The sequence below is a fragment of the Taudactylus pleione genome, unplaced genomic scaffold, assembly GCF_031769625.1.
Source record: "Taudactylus pleione unplaced genomic scaffold, aTauple2 ptg000154l, whole genome shotgun sequence".
NCBI classification, from domain to species: domain Eukaryota; kingdom Metazoa; phylum Chordata; class Amphibia; order Anura; family Myobatrachidae; genus Taudactylus; species Taudactylus pleione.
The window spans coordinates 11,713,608-11,738,445 of record NW_028284556.1 but is presented as its reverse complement, the minus strand read 5'-3'; the positions used below and the strand labels follow the sequence as shown (position 1 = coordinate 11,738,445).

Sequence of the window (24,838 nt, the reverse complement as noted above, 5' to 3'; positions counted from 1 at the left end):
ACTTTGGCCATAATTAATGTATTTAGCATGAGACATACCTAGTAGTTTGTATAATGTAGTGACACACAGCTGAGATCTACTGTATGTGAGGGCGATAATGACCACATGCTGGAGGGCCTCATATCAGGCACATCTTCTCCCATGTTACTGTATAAATTGATCAGGAATATAATGATCAGCTGTTCCAAATAACTTATACAGTCATGGGTTGGGAGAAACAGAGCCCAGATGACTCTTAACTCTCCCCCCCCCTCCTCATATGACTGTAAAATGACTCAATTTAATATAATTTTACCCCACCAGTTTTATTGTGGAAATGTGTAGAGGATGGAGTTGGGTCTATATTCTTTGAGATGCATAAGTGTTGTTATCTGAAGCCCCCAATTCTTTATTATGTCACCCTCATGTTTCACAATCTACCTTTAAAGTACTCTTGGACATTTAGAGGCAAAATAAACCTCGAAACACTACAACAGGGATATGCTTCTTCCAGAGAACAAGAGCTACTAAACATATGGCCACAAATCTCTAACAAGCTTCTGCTTAGCGCTCAACATTTCTGTCCAAACTCTAGGACCCAACTGCTAGAATTCAGACCCCTTCAATGAGGCGTAATACAAAAATGGGTGGGCAGAATCATCTAACAGGAGGTGTAGATTTGCACAGAAATACTGCATAACAGATAGATAAGATAGATAAAGACACACAGATAGATAGACAGACAGTCAGATAGATAGATAGATAGATAGATAGATAAATAATATATCTGGTGAACCGATGTGATTTTAAATATACAGCGCTGTCCCCATATGACCAGCTGCCAGTTATGCTGTCATTTGGCCAGAGCACACTTGACAATTTAGCTCATTACGTTTGAAAACACTATAGGTATACAGTTCACAAATCAAAAACAAAAACACCCTATTATGTTTATTAATGGAGTATTACCTGAATTATCCGGCAGTCGAAGTTTCCCACAGCATAGATGTCGCCTCCATTGCTTTTGTACATTTTCTTTTAATGCACAGTGGAAAACAAATATAAACAAACCTATGAAACAGAACATGATGGTGTTTAGTGAAGCATTGCGAAGTGTGGGCCTGATTCAGAGGTGGACGTTATGCCGATGTTTGTGCAGATGGCAGATGTTTTTGTACTGCCCGTGAATCTGAGTCGCTCTGCGCATTTGTCAGGATGGTTTACCGATGACGGCAGTAGTGAGTATTTCGACACAGAGGGATTGACAGTCAGTGTGAATTGATGGGAGATAACAGGGGGGTGGCTAGTCAAATGCGGGCGTGTCACCAGTGGCTTAGTTCTGACGGACATTCTGAACAGCCATTGGGTTCCTCAGATATCTGATGGTGCATCTTTGTACGCAAACGGCAGATTAGAGACGCAGTCAGTGGGCGGCTTTGTACAAGTTTCAGTTGCTACGGAACTATCATATTAACAAAGATGCACAAAGATGCAACTGCAACGGGATTAGCGTCCATCTCTGAATCATACTCTGTATTCTGGGATAGGTAATCTACAGCAATAAGTGTAAACATTTTATTCCAGACTGTAAAGTACCATACCTTGCAGGGAGTTGAATATAGTGAACAGGTATAGGAATGCAAGAGTAGCTTTGTCCCAAGCAAAAAAAGCAAAGCCCCACGTCATTCCCAGGAGGAAGGTGAGACTGACAACACTACGCAGGTTCCGCAACACCTCTTCCCGAATACTGCGATTGGTCCTCTTTCCATTTCTCCCACAGATCTGGACCATCACCACAATGAACATGGCCACATTCATCAGGAACATAATTCCAAAGTAGGCAGCACAGGTTATATAGAAAACAGTTGTGTTTTGTATCCAGCAGCTGAAAGAAAACAGTTCCTATTAGCAATACAGTAATGAAATGCATTCAGGGTTTTGAAACTTGCATGTCTGGGTCTGGATAGTTACCAATAATGCATTCTCCATGTTAATGTATACATGCTAAGCCGTGAAATAATCCATTTAGAGTATATATATATATATATATATATACTTACAATGCATCACCATTCAAACTGGAATTTGATCCATATATGCCTGATCCGTAGGCACTACCATCATGTGTACTCGCCAAGACGATCGCAACCACTACAGCAGGTATACCTGTTATAAAATGGAATATCAGTGTTAAATCAGACTTCCTGACATTTAAGCACAAAACAGCGCAATGACCATTCAACAGGAGAACACGGAAACATAAGCCAGGGTATCACTATCTACACCATCATTAATGAAACCCATTCACAGCTAAATCTAATTATTTTGTGACTTGTCTAATCTCAGCTCTTCATATTTATGACTTCAAGAGCTTTGAGAAAAGCTGGATATTTATAGTCATTACATTATATGACAGACTTACCCCAACCGATAATGCAGAATTTCAATATGTATCTCCGGATATATGTATTGAACACTTTTACTAGTGCAATGTACATGTGCACAGCCTCTAGTCCCATCCATGTGAACGTAGACAAAAGAAAGAAATGCAGCAAAGCTGCCACTGCTATGCAGAGCCCATTAATGGCAAAGGAAGCGAGCCAGCTATCCAGGAGGAAGAACAGGTTCAGGAACAGCAAGGCCGTACTTAGGTTCATCAGGATTTTTGAAGGATAATCACGCCTTATTTTCCTATGGGAAAAACACATTAAATTAAATAATTATTTTAGGAAATACAAAATGTTTCAGATATTAATGGTTCAGATAATAATTATAGGTTTACAGTCTTCCTAGCAACATTGTATACCTATTGGTATTACATTGTATACCTATTTTTATTACATTGTATACCTATTGGTACTACATTGTATATTTTTTATTGGTATTACATTGTATACCTATTGGTATTACATTGTATACTTATTGTTATTACAACAAAATATTTTGCAATTACATATGTGTAAAAAAGTTCTGTATATTGCTCCTTGATTGTTAATACCTATTGTTATTACATTATATACCTATTGTTATTACATTGTATACCTATAGGTATTACATTATATACCTATTGTTATTATATTGTATACCTATTATTATTACATTGTATACCTATTGTTATTACATTGTATACCTATAGGTATTACATTATATACCTATTGTTATTACATTGTATACCTATTATTATTACATTGTATACCTATTGGTATTACATTGTATATTTATTGTTCTTACATTGTATAGCTATTGGTATTACATTATATACCTATTGTTATCGATATTGTATACCTATTGGTATTACATTGTATACCTATTGGTATTACATTGTATACCTATTGTTATTACACTGTATACCTTTTGGTGTTACATTGTATACTTATTTTATAGCAACAAAATATTTTGCAATTGCATATGTGTAAAAAAAATCCTGTAAATTGCTCCTTGATTGTTAATAAATTAATATGGTGTTTCTTTCTAAGCATTCAGAATATAGGAGGCAAATCCTGAAGCAGTAATCATATTTGTTCCAGATCTTAAAATGTACAAGTATGTCAATATCAGTTTACCCGTGTTTATAAAGTTCTGGTATTAACCAATGTGACACTAAACTAACACTTTCCTCATTCCTTCATTTGCCCACCAACCTAATAATTGTATTTTATATTCTATAAAAAAACAAATAATAATAAAATAATAGCAACTCTTCCCACCTAAAACAACAGATTCGGTTTTTTTTTTGCCACTGCCAGAAATGCCCATATTCATGAAAAGTTTACAATTTTAGTCAATAATTATTTTATGGCCACAAATAAAATTGTATACACTTCTACACAATTAAATCAAAATTATCTATGCAGTTTAATCCTTTACTTTTATTATATCTGTATCCCCCTAATTTTCTTTTGGTATAATTATTTTATTATAATTTATTGTCATATATTATTGTTTATACAAATAAACTGTACTATAGGGTTATGTTATCTTGTTTGATGTGTTAAACTAGAATACAAATATATACAGTATTTTCTTAAAAATTAGTCCTTGCTGATATGTATATCATGCATGTCTATTTTAGAGCATTGTGTATAGAAAATATACTAAATAAGTAAGATTTAGGAAACAATTTCTGGTACATATACATACTCAAATGCAATGTAAGTCAAAAGTGTGGCGGCTGTACATATGGCAGATATCCCACAGCCAACATATGTTATAAAAGTAAGTATTTTATCATTTTGTTCATCTGTATATTTATCACTTTTTTGAAGGTCCTGTAAAAAAACAACAACAACAGTTTACATTGGTAAATAAGTATAAGCTGAGGCCACCTCAATTAGACATCATTGCTCTTTGTAAACATTTTAAATTAATAGTGACATTTATTTTTTAAACAAAATAAAGGGAACTTTAAGGGCACGTAATTATATTGAAGTAAAGTAAGATAGAAACAAACTAATGTTGAGTTCAAGAACCATAGACAAATCTGGAGATCAACTGGACAGTACAGATAAGAGAAAATGTGGCAAAGTTTCTGCCAATACAATTTTTGAGTTCTACATTTGCTTTGCCATTCTTTAGAATGCCATTCCGCACTGTATTTGCAAATTACCATTTTACAGAATGATTAAAACTGGGATGATTTTGGGGAATTAATTTTTCTGTGCAGTGTGGTTTGGAGGAGGAGTGGCGGGCTTGGTAAATTGCTAGACAAAAATGTAGAGTGCCCTAGTAACTTAATTGATTCTAGTCTTCAGACTAATAAATATTTAATAATTAATTAAATATATAATATAAGCCTCATTTTATTTGTCCAGTTAAAAATTTAACTGTTTATAGAATCATGGAAACTAAACTGACCTTAAAAAATATAATATTACAAAAAAACTATGGTAAATATTTCTAATGTGCACCCACCATATCATATAGGTTTGGTAAAAAGTCTAAATAGGAAATAAACCTAGAAATAAACAAAATAAGTAGTAGCAAAACATGACTTCAATAATTACTAAAATTTTTCTTATAGATTTCCTTATATAGATTGTAGGCTTGCAAGCAGGGAACTTTTACTACCTTTTCTGTCTGTTACTGCCCAGGGGTATATTTACTAAAGTATGAGTTTATAGAAGTGGAGATGTTGCCCATTGCAACCAATCAGGTCCTAGTTATTTATCTAGCACCTTTTAGAAGACAATAGCTGGAATCTGATAGGTTGCTATGATCAACATCTCCACTTCTATAAACCCGCACTTTAGTAAATATACCCAGTCTTGTTTTATTACTGTTTTGTTCCCAATTGTAAAGTACTATACAATGGAAAATGATGGAAATACTGTATATAAGAAGATGTTATAAATAAATTAATAAAAATAAAAGCTTCCTTTTAACCACTTAACTGGCTAATATTTTTTTCAAAACTGTCCCCAATACTGTTGATTTTTTTATTATCAAATTATGTAAATTATAGCCATCTAAACCCAATTTAGTCTAATTTTATTAACAACTATGACTTATTAATACAATTATACTGAACAAGTATTAAATCACACTTATATTATTTAATCATTTTTAAAAAATCAACAATTTTGGGGATGATTAGCAAGCATAAGAGAGCGATCCTAAGCATCGCCCATGACTCACTGCTGGCTGGGAGAGGAAGAGAGCAGGGGGAGGTAGGGCTGCTTGGTGATCCTATCTGGATCGCCTATCATAGCTATCCCCTAGCAGTGCTTGTAGTCAGGGCAAAGAAGGGAAACTGCAGCTTCCTTGAGCACCCTGAGCCCGGGCTGCAGGAAGACTGTCTTCCTGCAGCGTTGGGTGGACACTCTTATAGGAGCAATTCCTTTCATTTGCCTGGCCAACAGGAAGAGGCAGTGGGGAGGTAGCTGCAGCAACCAAAGGGTCAGACAGGTGGGCTAAGCCTGGCAGCTGCTGGAGGATTAGCTTCCAGCAGCTGCCTGAAGGCTCTTCTAATCTTACATGACCATGTCAACAAAAGCGGAGCTTGTTGTGGTTGCATCTGATGCGACCATGCCAGACAAGTGGTTAAAGCTACAAAAACAGTGTTTATTTACTAAATTATTGATATGTTCACTGCATATCATCATGTTCCTTAACAAAGTTCGAGTAGATTTATGACCATTTTCTGAGCTGTTACGTATGTCTTTTTCAGAAAAAGTATACATTTGGAGTATCTGGGGCAGAATGTGAATTAAAAGTGTTCCTAAATAATATTCTGAAAGTGGCCTCATATCAACAGGACGTGGAAAGCTGATGTGGTAATGCCCGTCCCCATCCTAGCTCTTCCACTGGAGAGACCAAACATGAAGGGTTGAGACCAAGGGAGGGAACAGATGCAAAAAAACAGATTAGAGACAACAACTGAAATGGGAGCATTAAGAACTAAAAGAAGTTGAGTGGTGCATAGGGTGCCATTGCGTACATTTTGATTGAAATTTAGGTAGTCCAAGTCCAGTGAATAGCCTCAAATGGCAGTATAGTTTATTTACTAAGTGTTTACATGTTATGCTGTTAAAAGCATTACCCTTTTACATTTTGGGATTAAACACACTGGGAAGTTGCAGATTTTACAAGCCACCACTTAACAAATAAACCCCTGCTTCACCAACTGTCAAACATGGTGGAGGAAATGTTATGGTCCAGTGCTGGCTCCAGTCAGCAATTTGCACCAAGATTCTGGCACCCTGAACCAAAAGGGCTACCACGACATTTTGCAGTGCCATGGAGTACTCTCTGATCTATGCCTACATTAGTTTCTCAAGGGATCATTCTACAACAAGATAACCCAAAACATACCTTCTCATAATGTCTGAACAAGATGGGAGGCTCAAATCATGGAATGGCTAGCAATCTCCACACTTAAACCCAACTGAGCTGGTAAGGATGAACTGGACAGAAGGGTGAAAGCAAAGCAACCTACTGTACAAGTGCAACACATTTCTGGGAGCTTCTACAACAGTCTTGGGAAGAAAATATCAAATAATAATTTGATTCTCATTGTAGAAAGAATGCACGTTTGGCAATTTATATATGCAAAAGGTGGCTACTTTAGTGTTTCAAAAAGTTTGATCAATTTTGTTAAATTAATTATTTTCATTTTATATTTATCTCTGATTATTTATTTCTACTATGATTTAATTTCAAAGTACAGTGAAACATTAAACTGTGTGCATTTCAATAAAAACTGGAAAAATGGGGATGTTCTAAAACTTTTGAATGGTAGTGTATTTATCTACCTATGTTCAAATGTCAGGACACATGCTATATTCTTCAATTCTATTTAATGTATAGTTTATTATCTGATTTGCTTTTCAGGAGTATATGCAGTATATGTGTACAGCACCATTATTTAATATATACATTCACTGATAGTCCTTTACAGTAATTTACTAACTGAACTCAGTTTAATTTAGTTACAGTATAATTGTAAAAAACCTAAGCATGCAAAGGTATACTGCAAGCAGACAATATTAAACCTTCAGAACTAAGAATAACTGTTCTCTGTAAGCAACTGGCATAACAAATGCTTTTTTGATATGTTACTATAGCATCACATGTAGTTCCAGTGTTCCAGGGAAAGGTCAGACAGTACTCTCTAATGCAGGGGTCTTCAACCTTTTACACAGTGTGGGCCACAAAAAAAACTTCAACGAAGCCCGAGGGCCACTAAGCTATACGCCACACAGTAGCACAATCTTGATTCACCCAATTCACTTTACACCACATAGTCATGTCCCTTCTTCATGTATGATACACAGCAGTGCCCCTTTTACACAATGCCCACAGCAGTAGTGCCCCTTACACATAATGCCCACAGCAGTAGTGCCCCTAATGCAATGCCCACTGTAGTGGTACCCCTTATTCAATGCCCCTTAGCAGTGCCCCCAGTATTGGTAGTGGCCCTTATGTAGTGCCGCCAGCAGTGGTGCCCCTTATGCCGTGCCCTCAGTAGTGGTAGTGCTCCCATGTGCCGTGCCCCCAGTAGTGCAGTGCCCAATATGCAGTGCCCACAGTGGTAATACCTCTTATGTAGTGCCACCAGTAGTGGTAGTACCCCTTATTCAGTGCCCCCAGTAGTGCTGCCCCTTATGTAGAGCCCACAGTGGTAATGCCCCTTATGCAGTGTCCCCAGGAGTGGTAGTGCCCCTTATGTAGTGCCCCTTATGCAATGCCCCCATTAGTGGTGCCTCAGTATTAGTGCCCCCAGTAGTAATACCCTCAGTACTAGTGCCCTTATTAGAAATGCCCCCTAGTAGTACTGCCCCATAATAGTAATGCCCCCTAGTTTAGTGCCTCTAATAGTAATACCCCCTAGTAGTAGTACCCCCAATAGTAATGCCCCTAGTCCTAGTTCCCCTAATAGAAATGCCCCCTAGTAGTAGTGCCCCTAATAGAAATGCACCCTAGTAGTAGTGCCCCTAATAGAAATGCCCCTTAGTAGTAGTGCCCCTAATAGTAATGCCCCCTAGTAGTAGTGCACCCAGTAGTGAAGCCGCTTACAAAAAAAATACTACTACAAATACTACTACTTATCTCACCTGCATCTGCTGCCTCCGGTCCGCACGGCTGCTCTTCTGTCTGAACTATGAGAAAGATGTCATGATGTCTCTCCCATAGTGCACTGCACACACTATGGGAGCCAGAAGCCAGAGCTCAGGTGTGAGCTCCGGCTGGCGTTGCGGTGCAGGTATGGAGCCGGGCGCCTGCTGGTAACAAAATCTCAGCGGTGCCCGGCAAATGGAGCCTGTTGGCTGGCCACGGGGAACAGATTTCCCGGTCGGCGGGCCACCCATGGCCCGCGGGCCATGAGTTGAAGACTCCTGCTCTAATGTCTATGTAAGGCAAAGCTCCATCCGTCTCTCCACTGCCTGTAATGCCTAAACCCTCCTCAACTGCATGCTGCATGCCTGGGCTAGGACAGCCCCAACAAGCATTTATGAGAAGCCACTGAAGTGATCCTCTACAATAGCCTTTCCTTGTCCAACCATATGATGGAGTCAGAAAGCTGACTGCAGAGAATGCTGATGCTGACAAAAAGCTCTGCTATTCAGGGACTGGGTGGGGGGATGGCATCTGAAGGAAGAAGCGAACAGCAATAAAGGGAGGGGTAGGGGTCAGTCACCATGAAGCAGACCAATGTCAGGGCTTGCCACTAAAAGCCCAGGGTGGCCCTAATTAGCTTTTAAAGGAGGACTTTTTTTCTTTTTTAGTCACACTTTTATAGATGGCTTATTTCTAGCCCTTGCAACATAACAAGCTTACTATTTTTTTGTACTCCTACTTACCATCAGTATGCCAAAATGTGTGAGGTGATTGCACAAGCAAACTGTCTCATTAGCATTGGATTCATTAATCAGCACCCTGCAACCATCCTGGCTCCATCCACCATGGCCAGCTGTTGAAATGCAAAATTGAATATAAAATATAAACTGAAATAAAATATTCTACAACTGAAATAACTAGATCTAAAAAATGATGTGAAAAAAAAGCCTTATTATATACTTTTTACATTGTTACAAGTAAAATCAATAGTTTATCCAGCAGGAAGAACCACTACATAATAGGCAGAAGGATAGATCTCAACTTATTTACAGGAGTGTAGACTTGCTCAAAGTTGCAGAAGGTATAGTAAAGTTTACAAATTATGATATTAACGGGGCATCATAGCAATGCCAGGCCAATCACAATTTATGCAATGAGAGGTCTTGATAAGTCCTGCAAACCCATGGTATAGTTTAGAATGTATCTGTTAGATTATCAAAGAGTGAATTTTATTACTCTTATTGCATGCAATAGTATAGCACCAGTATCTTAATTAAAATATATATATATATATATATAATATATATATATATATATATATATATAATTTTTTTTATAACAATCCAATTTTTTTTTACATTTTACAATTTTTTTCAGAAACAATAATGCTAATGTGTGTTTGTTTAAACACTAGTGAAAAAACTAAAAAAAAATTACATACAATGTAAATTTTAATAACATACTATTTTTGTTTGTATCCCAGTAAACACAAGTTGGTTTTCGATTTTCCTAAAAGAAAAAGATAGCAATATTAAATGTACTATTATTTCACAAGATAAATTATTTCAGCTATGCTAAGTCTATAACAACAGCATAATAATATACTCAACTTTTTCATAAATGAGCTTTAAGTGTACATTAACCATAATGTACTGTATATAAAATAGTTCATTAGTTATTGTTACAGACCTTTATGTACTAATAATAGGATTATGCTCTCACATTTACCTCCTCAATGTCTTTAGTCCATTTAAAAACACGGCAGCAAAAGGAGAATGTCTTTGAATTTATTTCTATAATATGCCATGTACAGATGTGTCCTCATACACCTATCCTTTTTTCGCCATATGGCATAAGATCACTGGCGTATCTTAGACGCTCCACCATGGAGAGTGATTCCAGTACTTGCATACTTTTTCCTAACTTTTGCATGTCAGTCACATACAGATTTGTCTGTAGTGTACTAGGTAGTTAGTATTTTTGTCGCAAAGGACTTGGTATAAAGTCACACATTAATAATAACGATGCGTGTCGCAAGACGTGGCAAGGGTCACTCATATCAGACCTCTACCTTTAGCCTTTGTACCCAGATTGCATACTTCTTCCTGAATTTTGCGACTTAATTTGCTTATAGTGTACTAGGTACTTAAGGTTCATATTTTTTCGCAAAATAATTGGTATAACGTCACAGATTAAGAAGCATATTTGAAGAAAAAGTCACAATGTCCATGGTGCACCAAACAGGCGTTTTGATGCAATTTGAGGATACCTGTATGTGAACACATCTGTATTAATGTTGTGCTACATTGTTCCATGAACAATCTAAGAAATTGTGGTCTTACAGTCCGGTGTTTAATTGTAATCTTGACTGGATCTGTGAGGTCACGTATAGTAATATTTCCAATACTGCAAGCCACAACATAACTGTTCAGTTTTGTTGTATTTGAAATAGTCATCTCTGAATCCTGTAAAAAAAAATTGGGAGAAATTACTAACTGATTATTAATTTAACATAATGTATAACATATTTCAGTACACTACTTGATAGTTATACTGTAATAGGTTAGTAACTACGTATTTGTGTTAATGTGTTTCATGTGCTTATGAGACTAATGGCCCCCATACATCAGCAATCTATTGTGGCAATTCTGCAATTTGCAGATGATTGTATAAAAAAATCTGCAATGTATGGGCTTCACAGATCACAGATTGCAACCAAGAAGTGATTGGAATTGTTAAATCAGATTGTCAAACATGTTGGATTTCACAGATCGATTGGTGCTGTAGATGGCTGGTGTATGGAAATGATCAGCAAATTTGCAGACCGTTACTAGTAAAGTGATGAGCCTTTCAAGATTGGAAGATCTGTGTTTGCTGAAAATGATCTGCAAATCACTGAAAAAGATCTGTAATGTATTGGCGCAGATTGCTAGATTGGGAAATCCTAACATCGGGCAATAAATCTTCAAATTGTTCAATTGTGGTTTTCAGATTGCTGATGTTTGGGGGCCTTTAGACAGCCAGGTCAAAACATAATAATTCTTTAAGATTCAGGGTTGATTCTGAGTGTAAGATCAGAGCAAAGAACAGGAGCAAATTTGCACCTATGTAAAAGCATGTTACGCTGCAGGAGTGGCAGATTCAAATGTGTAGAAAAGTTGGGAGGAGCGTGTGCTAGCTGAGCTCTACATTGCAGTGTAAAAATCAGGTAATCCAGTAAGTATATGCAAGAGAAGCCAGTATTTACCATATATGCAAAACTAAGTAAATAAATTAGGGGTGAGCGGGTTCGGATTTCTGAAATCCGAACCCCCCCGAGCCCCCCCGATCCGAGGCAGATCCGAGTCAGGCTCGACTTTTCCCGCCTGACTCGGATCTGAAATCGAGGCAAAACGTCATCATCCCGCCTTCCGAGTCTCGCGGGTTTTGGATCCTATATAAGGTACCCGCGTCGGCGCCATTTTCTCACTCGGCTGTGGACAGTGAAGAGGGAGGGTGGGAGTTAGGGCTGGCTGGGTTGTGTAGTGTAGTGTAGTGTAGTGCAGAGTAGTGTTGTGCTGTGTTGTGCTGTGCTGTGCTGCGCTGCGCTGCGCTGCTGTTGTCCACTACTTCAAAGTCCATAGGGGCTGGCTGTGTTGTGCTGTGCTGCTGTTGTTAATAGGGGCTGTGTCCACTACTTCAAAGTCCATAGGGGCTGGCTGGACTGTGTTGTGCAGTCAGTTCTCCATAGGGGCTGTGTCCACTCCAAAGTCCTGTGCAGTGTCCCAGTCCTAAAGGGGTGCTGTAGTGTTGTCCAGGGGGTGCTCTGTCCATCAGGGGTGCTCCCCCCAAGTGCTAAAAAAATAATATTTTTTGTGTGTTTGTGAATTGTGTGCGCAGTAGCCGCACGTGCATCAACAAAGTAGTGCCAAGCGTGCGCCTGTGTCATAAGTAAAGGGCCGGCTGGCTTGACCGGTAAAGGGTGCTGTAACCCCCAAAGTACACTCCAGTCCAAACCAAAAAAAAATTATTTTCTGTGTTTGTGAATTGTGTGCGCAGTAGCCGCACGTGCATCAACAAAGTAGTGCCAAGCGTGCGCCTGTGTCATAAGTAAAGGGCCGGCTGGCTTGACCGTTAAAGGGTGCTGTAACCCTCAAAGTACACTACAAACCAAAAAATATATATTTTCTGTGTTTGTGAACTGTGTGCGCAGTAGCCGCACGTGCATCAACAAAGTAGTGCCAAGCGTGCGCCTGTGTCATAAGTGAAGGGCCGGCTGGCTTGACCATTAAAGGGTGCTGTAACCCCCAAAGTAAACTCCAGTCCAAACCAAAAAAAAAATAATTTTCTGTGTTTGTGAATTGTGTGCGCAGTAGCCGCACGTGCATCAACAAAGTAGTGCCAAGCGTGCGCCTGTGTCATAAGTAAAGGGCCGGCTGGCTTGACCGTTAAAGGGTGCTGTAACCCCCAAAGTAAACTCCAGTCCAAACCAAAAAAAAAATTATTTTCTGTGTTTGTGAATTGTGTGTGCAGTAGCCGCACGTGCATCAACAAAGTAGTGCCAAGCGTGCAACTGTGTCATAAGTAAAGGGCCGGCTGGCTTGACCGTTAAAGGGTGCTGTAACCCCCAAAGTAAACTCCAGTCCAAACCAAAAAAAAATATTTTCTGTGTTTGTGAATTGTGTGTGCAGTAGCCGCACGTGCATCAACAAAGTAGTGCCAAGCGTGCGCCTGTGTCATAAGTAAAGGGCCAGCTGGCTTGACCGTTAAAGGGTGCTGTAACCCCCAAAGTACACTCCAAACCAAAAAAAAAATATTTTCTGTGTTTGTGAATTGTGTGCGCAGTAGCCGCACGTGCATCAACAAAGTAGTGCCAAGCGTGCGCCTGTGTCATAAGTAAAGGGCCAGCTGGCTTGACCGTTAAAGGGTGCTGTAACCCCCAAAGTACACTCCAAATCAAAAAAAAAATATTTTCTGTGTTTGTGAATTGTGTGCGCAGTAGCCGCACGTGCATCAACAAAGTAGTGCCAAGCGTGCGCCTGTGTCATAAGTAAAGGGCCGGCTGGCTTGACCGTTAAAGGGTGTTGTAACCCCCAAAGTACACTCCAAACCAAACCAAAAAAAATATTATTTTCTGTGTTTGTGAATTGTGTGCGCAGTAGCCGCACGTGCATCAACAAAGTAGTGCCAAGCGTGCGCCTGTGTCATAAGTAAAGGGCCGGCTGGCTTGACCATTAAAGGGTGCTGTAACCCCCAAAGTACACTCCAGTCCAAACCAAAAAAAAAATTATTTTCTGTGTTTGTGAATTGTGTGTGCAGTAGCCGCACGTGCATCAACAAAGGAGCAGCGCCAAGCGTGCGCCTGTGTCCCATAAGTAAAGAGCCGGCTGGCTCATTTCTTAAAGGCTGGTGTAACCCACAAAGTGCACTACTCTCCAGCAAAAATAAAAAAATATTTTCTGTATTTAGCAGCACGTATATATCAAATCGATATAACATAAATGGAGGACCAAACTTTCTCCGATAAAAATAAAATAGAGAAAGATCAAGAACCACTTCCTCCTAGTGCTGAAGCTGCTGCCACTAGTCATGACATAGACGATAACATGCCATCAACGTCGTCTGCCAAGGCCGATGCCCAATGTCATAATAGAGGGCACATACAATCCCAAATGACAAAGTTCAGGAAAATGACCTTGAAAAAAACATTTAAATCAGCTGAAGAGAAACGTAAACTTGCCAATATGCCATTTACGACACGGAGTGGTAAGGAACGGCTAAGGTCGATCCCTAGTATGTTCATGACTAGTGGTTCAGCTTCACATGACGATGGAAGCCCTCCTCCCACTAAAAAAATCAAAAGAGTTAAGCTGGCAAAAGCACAGCGAAGAACTGTGCTTTCTAAGAAGATATCACAAATCCCCAAGGAGAGTCCAAGTGTGGTGGTGGTTGCGATGCCTGACCTTCCCAGCACTGGACGGGAAGAGGTGGCTCTTTCCACCATTTGCACGCCCCCTGCAAGTGCTGAAAGGAGCACTCACAGTCCACTTGCTGATATGCAAATTGAAGATGTCACTGTTGAAGTACAACAGGATGAGGATACTGGTGTAGCTGGCGCTGAGGAGGAAGTTGGCAAGGAGGATTCTGATGGTGATGTGGTTCATTTAATTCAGGCTCCGGGGGAGACAGTTGTTGTCTGTGGGATGAAAAAGCCCATCACGGTCATGCCTGGGCAGAAGACCAAACATTCCACCTCTTTGGTCTGGCAATACTTCTATCCAAATCCGGACAACAACTGTCTTGCCATATGTACCTTTTGTAAAGATGGAATAAGTAGGGGTAGGGACGTTAACCACCTAGGAACATCCTCCCTTATACGGCACCTGCAGCGCGTTCATAATAAGTTACTGTCAAGTTCAGAAACTTTGGCTAAGACCGTAAGCAGTCAAGGGACACCTAAATCCCATTGTCCTGTTGTATCCAAGCGCCTGCAAACCACACCGTCAACTCCCTCCTCGTCAATTTCCTCCTTAGTCAGGATCGGAAGTAGTCCTGCAGGCCATGTCACTGGCATGACTGACTCTCCTATCCCGGATTCCTCCGGAGGATCCTGCATTGCTATGCCTCCTGCTGCCGCTACTGCTGTTGCTGCTGCTGGGAGTCGTTCATCATCCCAGAGAGGAAGTAGGAACACCACTACTTTTACTAAACAATTGACCCTCCAACAGTCCTTAGCAAGGAGGATGAAGTACGACAGCAGTCATCCTGAAGCAAAACGTATAACTGAGGCCTTGACTGCTATGTTGGTGTTAGACGTGCGTCAGGTATCCGCCATTAGTGCAGTGGGATTTAGACAATTGATGGAGGTAGTGTGTCCCCGGTTCCAAATCCCGTCTAGATTCCACTTCACTAGGCAGGCGATACCGAGACTGTACAGAAACGTCAGAAAAAGTGTCCTCAGTGTCCTGAAAAATGCCATTGTACCCAATGTCCACTTAACCACGGACATGTGGACAAGTGGAACAGGGCAGACTAAGGACTATATGACTGTGACAGCCCACTGGGTAGATGTATCACCTTACGCAGCAACAGCAGCAGCGTCACCAGTCGCAGCATCTCAGAAACGCCAGCTCGTTCCAAGGCAGGCTACGCTGTGTATCACCGGTTTCAGTAAGAGGCACACCGCCGACAACCTCTTAGAGAAACTGAGGGAAATCATCGCCCAGTGGCTTACCCCACTTAGACTCTCCTGGGGATTTGTGATATCTGACAACGCCACCAATATTGTGCGGGCATTACATCTGGGCAAATTCCAGCACGTCCCATGTTTTGTTCACACAATAAACTTGGTGGTGCAGAATTTTCTGAAAAGCGACAGGGGCGTGCAGGAGACGCTTTGGGTGGCCCGAAAAATTTCTGGCCACTTTCGCCATTCAGCGACTGCGTGCCGAAGACTGAAGCGCCAGCAAACACTCTTGAACCTGCCCCGCCATCACCTGAAGCAAGAGGTTGTGACACGGTGAAACTCAACCCTCTATATGCTTCAGAGGATGGAGGAGCAGCAAAAGGCTATTCAAGCCTATACATCCACCTATGACATAGGCAAAGGAGGGGGTATGCACCTGACTCAAGCGCAGTGGAGAATGATTTCCGTGTTGTGCAAGGTTCTCCAGCCCTTCGAACTTGCCACACGTGAAGTCAGTTCAGACACTGCCAGCTTGAGTCAGGTCATTCCCCTCATCAGGCTTTTGCAGAAGCAGCTGGAGAAAGTGAAGGAGGAGCTAAGATGGAGCGATTCCGCTCAGCATGTGGGACTTGTGGATGAAGCCCTTCATTCGCTTTGCCAGGATTCCAGGGTGGTCAATCTGTTGAAATCAGACCACTACATTTTGGCCACCGTGCTCGATCCTAGGTTTAAAGCCTATGTGGTGTCTCTCTTTCCGGCTGACACAAGCCTGCAGAGGTGCAAAGACTTGCTGGTGAACACACTGTCAGCTGAAGCGGAACATGACACATCAACAGCTCCTTCTTCATTTTCTCCCGCAACTGGGGCTGCCAGGAAAAAACTTAGGTATCCTAAGCAACCCGCTGGCGGTGATGCAGGGCAGGCAGGACCAAGTTTGGACATCTGGTCCGGACTGAAGGACCTGGCAACAATTTCTGACATGTCTACTGTCACTGCATATGATACTGTCACCATTGACAGAATGGTGGAGGATTACATCGGTGACAGCATCCAAGTAGGCATGTCAGACAGTCCATACCTGTACTGGCAGGAAAAAGAGGCAATTTGGAGGCCCCTGTACAAACTGGCTCTATTTTACCTGAGTTGCCCCCCCTCCAGTGTGTACTCCGAAAGAGTGTTTAGTGCAGCCGGAACCTTGTCAGCAAAAGGCGTAGGAGGTTGCTTCCACAGAATGTGGAGAAGATGATGTTCATCAAAATGAATTATCAGCTCTTCCAGGGAGACCAGCCTCCAGAACGTACAGAGGGACCTGTGGTGGTGGATTCAAGTGGGGATGAGTTAATACTTTGTGAGGATGAGGATGTACACACTGAAGAGGGTGAGGAATCGGTGGATGAGGAGGATGAGGATGACATCTTGCCTCTGTAGAGCCAGTTTGTGCAGGGACAGATTAATTGCCAGCTTGTTTTGTGGGGGCCCAAACGAACCAATCATTTCAGCCACAGTTGTGTGGCAGACCCTGGCGCTGAAATGATTGGTTTGTTAAAGTGTGCATGTCCTGTTTATACAACATAAGGGTGGGTGGGAGGGCCCAAGGACAATTCCATCTTGCACCTCTTTTTTTTCTTTGCATTATGTACAGTTTGGGGCCTAGTTTTTCAAACTGCCATCCTGTCTGCCACTGCAGTATCACGCCTAGATGGGTCACGTGTTTGTGCCGCCCACTCGTGACGCTTAGCATAGTCATCCAGCTACCTCGGTGCAACCTTTTGGACATAAAAACACTATTGTGAGGTGTGAGGTGTTCAGAATAGACTGGAAATGAGTGGAAATTAAGGTTATTGAGGTTAATAATAGCATAGGAGCAGAAAAACCTACAAATTCTGTGATTTTAGCTGTTTTTATGCTTTTTTTCAAAAAAATACAGATCCAAAACACAAAACCCAGAACCCAAAACACGGAAGGGTGGTTTTGGCAAAACCAATCCAGATCCAAAACACGAAGAAAGATCCAGATCCAAAACCAAAACACAAAACACGAAAAGTGGCCGGTGCACACCCCTAAAATAAATATATTTGCAGTTTGCATCCCTTAGATTACAACATGTTTTATCCAGGTACAAGGATGCTCCATTGTTTTGCTTTGCTCTGAACTCTAAATCAGTCCCATACAGTGCAATAAACTGAAGAAAAATTGTTATTTCCTACAATAAATTTAAAATATATGAATAATGCACTTTCCAAAGTCAGAATGCATTAGGAAATATATCACAAATGATCAGTTTACCACAAATGGCATACTGTATAGTTAAAATATGGGCTTCACTGGGGCATTGAGGTAGTGTGAGACTGAATGATGGTCTTATAATTTCTTCAGTAACATCATTTTACTTTGTAGATTGGCGGATTTGCACACAGACCATGTCACGTGATTTTACAGCAAGATTCATTGGCAAGAATTGACAGGCTGACCATTGTTATACACCTTTTATTCTTACAGTACATCAGTTACCTTTTGTTCCTTTGCGTAAAACATTTTAGTTGATCAGAGCAGAAAAAGACTATAGGGGGGATTTACAATAGTATCTTTTTTTAAACCAAGGAACATCACCACACAACATCTGTAGCTTTTACCTTCAAACCACAATATTTACTAAACAGGGGTTTGGAGGGTGAAAACCCACACTAATGGTGATGTGTGACAGTTTCAAAGCCTCTAAATGTTATGCAGTATCAGCCAAGCCACATGCCATTTAGGTCAAACCGTATGAAAAGCATCTGAGATTACATCCTACATTTTGTAAAGCCTAGTATTTTGCAGCATTGAGCAGCACCTCTTGGAGGTAGGGGGCCAGGTCTCTAGGGGTGAACAAATAATAGCTGAGCAGCCAACCAGGTGCACACTCTTAAAAACTAGCTAGACGGCTAATAGCCGAGTAGCCAATCGGGAGCAATCTCTTAACAAGGCACAGGGTGTTTAATTCAGTTTACATTGTCCTCATCAAAACTTAAGCAATACATCCTTCCCACCTGCACAACAAAATTAAAAAATAAAGAGGTCTTTTTCTTCACTTTATTTATCTATGTACACTCTGGCAGACAAGATACTTCATTCAGCATTAGTGTGAGCTATCTTCTCACTCACTACCACTTCTTTATTCAGAGATGTTTTTCTGGTGGGTTTTCCTGTGGTTTGTCATTCCGCAACTTGAAAAATCTCAAACTTTCAATTCATATTATGTTTAAAATCAAGATGACAATGTGTCATTTGACACTTTGAAAAAAATAAATTTTCCAAAGATCTTTACAAGCACGTCTTGCGGTTTTTAGTATGTCTTGCACTTTTATGCCACTAAAGCTTCCCTCTTTTATTTTAATGATTAAAAAAACACATTTGCTCATGTCATCAAGATGTAGAAGTGGAAACCAATAGTTAGCTATGTTGATACTTGTTTCAATTAGTATAGTTTTATACAGTTTGTCACATAGGAGATGTTTATGGCAATTTCTCTTTAATCTGTGAAAGAACATGTGTCTGTTAACTTATGTAAGTGTATTTGGGTGCTCCTGCATGCAGCTGATATGCAGTCGAAGTGCTCATCGTGTATATTGGGGTAGATGTATGAAGTGGCATTATGGGGGTTTAGTGGCATCAGCATACGTTAGCTTCTCCCCTATGTAGTAATGTGGTGAAGTGTGTGCAATGATTATCAGCCCTCCTATCTTCAAGATAGGGTGCCGATGTGCAGCCAAATGTATAGATGGTCAGTGGCACTGACCAGATGCGTCTTAAGAGAGGAGGGTGACCGTGTGCATTCCCCTTACTGTCAGCCAACTGACGCAGTTGGCCGGCCACCGCAGAGTCAGTAGACTCTGGGCACTAGAGTGTGGCCAGAGTCTACTGCGCATGTGCAGAACGCCGGAAAAATGGCCGCAACTGCCATTAGTATACCCGACATCCGACACCACAGACAGGTGAGTTTTAGATAATATGGGTGCAGGGTGTGCGGTGCGGGGCCCCTCTGGACCCGGGGGAATGTGTGCACCGCACACCCTGCACCCATTATAGATACGCCCCTGGCACTGACCGTTCTAACAACTGTAGCTATCAATTTCGACAGCTGCAGCTGTCAGGGACAGCACTGTCCCTGACTGCAGCGGCTGCTAGGCTCCGGACTGTGCACAGAAGATCTCACGATCTTCACTCTGCCACTTCAGCAGACGAGATGTTCATGTATCTCGTTGGTACTGCTTCCTGCAAAGCAGAAAGAGCTATAGCGGCACGATACATGCCGCTATATTACATCTCCCCCCATGGATTTTACTGCACTTTTAAGTGTTCATAGATTATATGGACAGTTGATGCACGTAATGTTTTCTCATTGAAGTGCAAGCCAGAGATCTGTCTTAGTATAATTAAAGCCATAGGGTTTTTCAAGTAAGACCACTTTTAAGACTGCTATTGTCATTGCTCCTTTAAGAATATTGTTTGGCAAATGAGTGACAGTGATTTTAAACAGTTAGGTGAAGGTGTGTGTTAAGTGATATTTAACATTGTCAGTTAGCAGTTCTTCCCCTTTTCTTCAAGAAATTCCACTTTCCCTCCCTGTTTTTATTCATATATGTTGTTAGCTTGTTCAGTGTTGCAGTAGAATGGTTGCATTGTTTCATTGTTTGAATTTGTTTATGTTTTAGCAGGTGCAATCTCCTTTATACGATGTTATGGCCAAATGAATGTCCCTCCCAGGAATTAACACAAGCTCGTCTGGTGTGTTATTGATTTATTGTTGAACATTGATTTGTATGATTGTTTTTATTGTCTTGTTTGTCATCCGTTTTTGGTCTGCCACCATATTAACTTCCACTTTAGCTTAAATAAATACAATCAGAATATTACAATATTGAATTTGATCTGACGTTCATTTTTTAACTGCCAACCCGTGTTGTCTATGTCTTTATTTATAAGATAAGTTTATATAGCATTGAGAAGGGTCTATGCGAAGAATGGAACTTATAGGGTGTTTATTGCTTTCTATTTCCTTTCTCTACAAGAACTAGCACAAATTCCATTTGGGACAAGTACTGTAAACATGATCTCACTAGGACATCAATCGGGCCCCATTACTAGGATATGTTGACTGTATGTGGAGGAATAAGCACACTCCATTGTGCAGGGCCATAACTAGGGTGGTGTGACCAGTGCCATGGCACAGGGAACTACAGTGCAGGGGGAGCAGTTTGGGCCTGTCAGTTTTCCTGTTTATTATCATTCTCACTTGTAGCTTCCTTTTCTTTTATCCCCAGCATCTCCTGGCCTCCCCTATCTCTCCCATGGCCCTTCCCCAAGAGGCCAATGCCCTTTTTCAGGTGCACTATCTTATGTCCCTATTTAATAAAATGGGGGGGGCACCAAAGCTCTCTCTGGCCCAGGGATCCAAAAAGTCTAGTTACAGCACTGCCATTGTGAATAACAGGACTCTTTATGAATTGAGCTGCTAATGAAAGCGTGGATATTTCATCTTGGGGAATGGCTGTTCCTCCTCACCTCTCAGCACCCCCTGATCCACACGTCAGCAGGACAACTGACAACATTATGTAATATTTATTTTTACTGGTATAAATGCAGGAGGGACCCAGCACTCTGTAAAGTCAGTGTGAGCGAGTAGGTGAAGAGAGAGAGAAAAATAAGGACATATCTATGAAAAATGCTTTCAGTTTCAGCAAACACTGTGGAATTGTTACAAGGATTTCCTACACCTCTCCATCTTTTTACTTTTTTTTATCTTACTCTCCAACTTGATTTTTACTGAGTGCTAGGTTCCCCATGCATTTGCACCATTTATGTTATGGAGAGCTTTAGACACCTCCAGACCCTTGCAGCTAGTTCCCTACTCTCCTTTTCAAATTTAGGGCATATTTATCACAATCCTAATTTTTATTGTGGATTTGATGTGATAGATATGCCCCAACTCGCACTGTTGGGAAACCAGGACACCACTTCTGAAAAAGCAAATGACTAGAAGCAAAGTGGCTCAGGGTTTGGTCCCTGCGAGCGTAATTTGAATATGCATCCATCATGCTGGGCAAGGACTGATGGAAAGGGACTAGGAGGTTCACTCTCTGGCAAAAGAATGCATAAGAGTTACCCATATGTTAGTATGGGCCAGAGCTGTAAAAGGTCTTAAATGCGCCCTGTGCTGGCCCACCCCCCTTAGTACCCGATGTCATGATGTTGTGAGGGGTCTGCAGCATCAGTAAGAGCAGTAGTGACTTGGAGCGTCCTGAGGATGCTCCAGATCAGCTGTACAGACTGCAGGGTGCCTGTCTGGAGTGTCTAAAGGATGCTCTGTCAGTGCCGCAACAGTGACCTGGCTGGAACAAGACTCTGCTAACCACAAGCAGGGTCCATGGGGCAGCAACTGTGCCGCCCACAGAGCCCTGCCCTCTGTGTGGTGGCACCAGTCGCACATGCCTAGCTACAGCACTGCTATGGGCTAAAGCCGTCTGAAGATGGTGTTAGCTACAAGGGCCAAGCCTATTGGGGCTACTTTTGCAGTCAGAAATGAAAGAACCCCAGCAGATATCTCTAATATCTGCTGTAGAACCCCCTTCATGCATCCTATGGATGCTTCATTTTTGTGGGGGTACTTGCAGCAAAATGAGTTTCACAAATATCCCCTTTATAGATCACATCTGTCCTTCTATTTATAATAGTTTTGCTGGTTGAAGAAAGATGTCACAGTCAGGCATGAACTGGGATGACGGAGTTTAAGCTGGGAACATACTAAACGATGTCTATACCCAGCGATGTTGCCAATGATCCCAGCGCCGACGGGCCGACATATCGAGCTGACCGTACACAATGTACACAATGGGCGATCTGGTGCCCGATTGCGAAATATGCCGCCTCCCCCGCCCTGCACAGCACTGCATGGGATCGTCAGCCGCATCTCCTGATCTTACATGCCGTACATAGGATCAGGCGATGAGGCTGATGACTCCATGGGAGCGCGCACTGCACGATGTAGTGCGTACACTCTACACATTTTTAGCGATTTGACGTTCCGATGTGTTGGAGTAAGCCAAATCGTTAAAAAAGATCGCATAGTGTATAGGGGCCTTTAGAGTCTTCTTAAATCTTATAGCATGTGTGGTACACATAAGATTTGACACTTTCATCATCACTGACCAGTTTGTGCAGCTACTGATGAATGTTGTACAGGAAGTGAGCTAAATGTTCTCCTACTAATACGTATTGTGTTAAATTGCTTTGTGTGAAAAGGAAACTTGTTAGCTTTTTAACCCAGTGTCCTGTTTATAATACCAGAAGAATTTTAAACTCTTCTCAGAACTATTTTTCACATACTTAATTAAAAATTGCACACATTGCAATGCAGCTTAAGAGCTTGTTCAGAGGGTAATTGCCAAGTTCTTCCTTAATATAATTTCATAATGATTTTACAAGCTGTAACCAGCCTATAAGTATTTCTTGACAAGAGCATCTTATAATACTGTTAGATCATGTCCTTTATGAAATGACTTGGACCTCTTATCTATTTGGCAGCGGAATAACTACTAAAGAAAACAAATATTTGTACATATAAATCGGATGCTTCTAAACTGCTGTTTACTGTATTGAAACATATCACACTTAATCTCTCTTTATAGCATGATAATAGGGCATTCTGGGCCTGATGCAGTTGCATAATAGCATGTAATGCAGCTGCGAAAATATGCTAATGACTGCCACAGCTTAGTCAGCATAGACACCCACTACAGCTTTCTCACATCCGTAATACCTCGCAGTCCTGCGTATACATCGATAACATCGAAGCACATCGGCCCGTCACACACAATTACAGCAGGTATGACCCGTCACAGAAATTGCAAGTCTTGTCGCAGGCAGAAGGCTCTCAAGCTGCATAAGCAATTGTAGTAGCTAATTTATCCACACCCATGCAACCACTCCCCCATCACCACCCCCAAAAGCTCATGGCATGTCACTCCCTCTGCAATGGATCCCTATCTGTGTATGTAATCGCAGTGCGATCGCCGAGCACGTGCAGTGTGGTGCATATGCATGAATAATGGCTAACAATCGCTCAATTTGCGTACGTAGTTGCAATTGCGATCACTGCTGAATCAGGCCCTCTGTACAATATGTAATATTTGAAACACATGGATGTATGTTTTTAATTTCATATAGCGCGCTTCTATATGTAATGATGGTCAATGGCAGAGACATGGCCTTGTTTTGTGCTTGCAGGACCCCATTTAATTCAATGAAGGAGTTCTGCTTGTTACATCATCAATAAGTGAAAAAAGCATGAAAAACACACATTATTTAGATGTGCTTAAAATGTACTCTTAATGCATTTGGTGATTGAACTAAATGGAGTCCTGAGCAGGACTTAATCAATTAATTAAATTAAATTCTGCTCAATACAGTAAAACCACTGATCCCAGAACATGAACAGTTAAAAAATCAGGACAACATAGTGAAATATATTTTCCTTTAGTACACTTGCAAAACTGGCAGTGGCAGAAGAATCTCCATCCAATCTGTCCGCCAATACTTATAGTACTGGAAAATAAACCATAGTCATCAATGATAAAAAAAATAATAATAACAATAATAATAATAATAATAATAATAATAGTAATAATAATAATATATATTTATATAATGTTTTTCTCTGAAGAGACTCAAAACGCAATGTAAAAATATAACAATATTATAAATATTTTGATGTGATTGATTGATCCATTGTGAACATTTTGATAAACAGTTACTAAACTTGTTAGTATAGGGGTAAAAAGATATATATATATATATATATATATATATATATATTATAAATAAACAAATATTATATTAAACATATATATAAACTTTATCAATTGACAGATATTTTAGTTGTTTAAGATACCATTTACTAACCTGAAAAAGTCCAGCTTTACTGAAGAAAGTGAATTGTGCTCTTGAAACTGTATAAAAATCACTTTGACTTAAGTTGGATAAAAGGCTTGATGGAAGGACAACAGACGCCAATGGATTATTCTGATTTTTGTTCATTTCAAGCTATTGAAGAATGATATTGAAATAAATATATATAGGCAAATCCTTCTTTATATTACA

The 24,838-nt window shown here is 40.6% G+C and overlaps 1 protein-coding gene across 1 annotated transcript in view; it reads right to left on the bottom strand.

The window, feature by feature from the left end:
* The window catches only part of ADGRG6 (adhesion G protein-coupled receptor G6), a 193,380-nt gene that overhangs the window by 16,070 nt on the left and 152,472 nt on the right, over positions 1-24,838 (bottom strand). The window contains exons 18-26 of the mRNA XM_088474375.1: positions 24,641-24,781; positions 10,878-11,000; positions 9,999-10,044; positions 9,279-9,388; positions 4,120-4,247; positions 2,402-2,670; positions 2,040-2,145; positions 1,581-1,864; positions 949-1,050 (exon numbers count right to left, since the gene is read on the bottom strand). Of these exons, the coding sequence (XP_088330501.1) occupies positions 949-1,050; positions 1,581-1,864; positions 2,040-2,145; positions 2,402-2,670; positions 4,120-4,247; positions 9,279-9,388; positions 9,999-10,044; positions 10,878-11,000; positions 24,641-24,781 (1,309 nt within the window). The remainder of the gene's footprint in view (positions 1-948; positions 1,051-1,580; positions 1,865-2,039; positions 2,146-2,401; positions 2,671-4,119; positions 4,248-9,278; positions 9,389-9,998; positions 10,045-10,877; positions 11,001-24,640; positions 24,782-24,838) is intronic.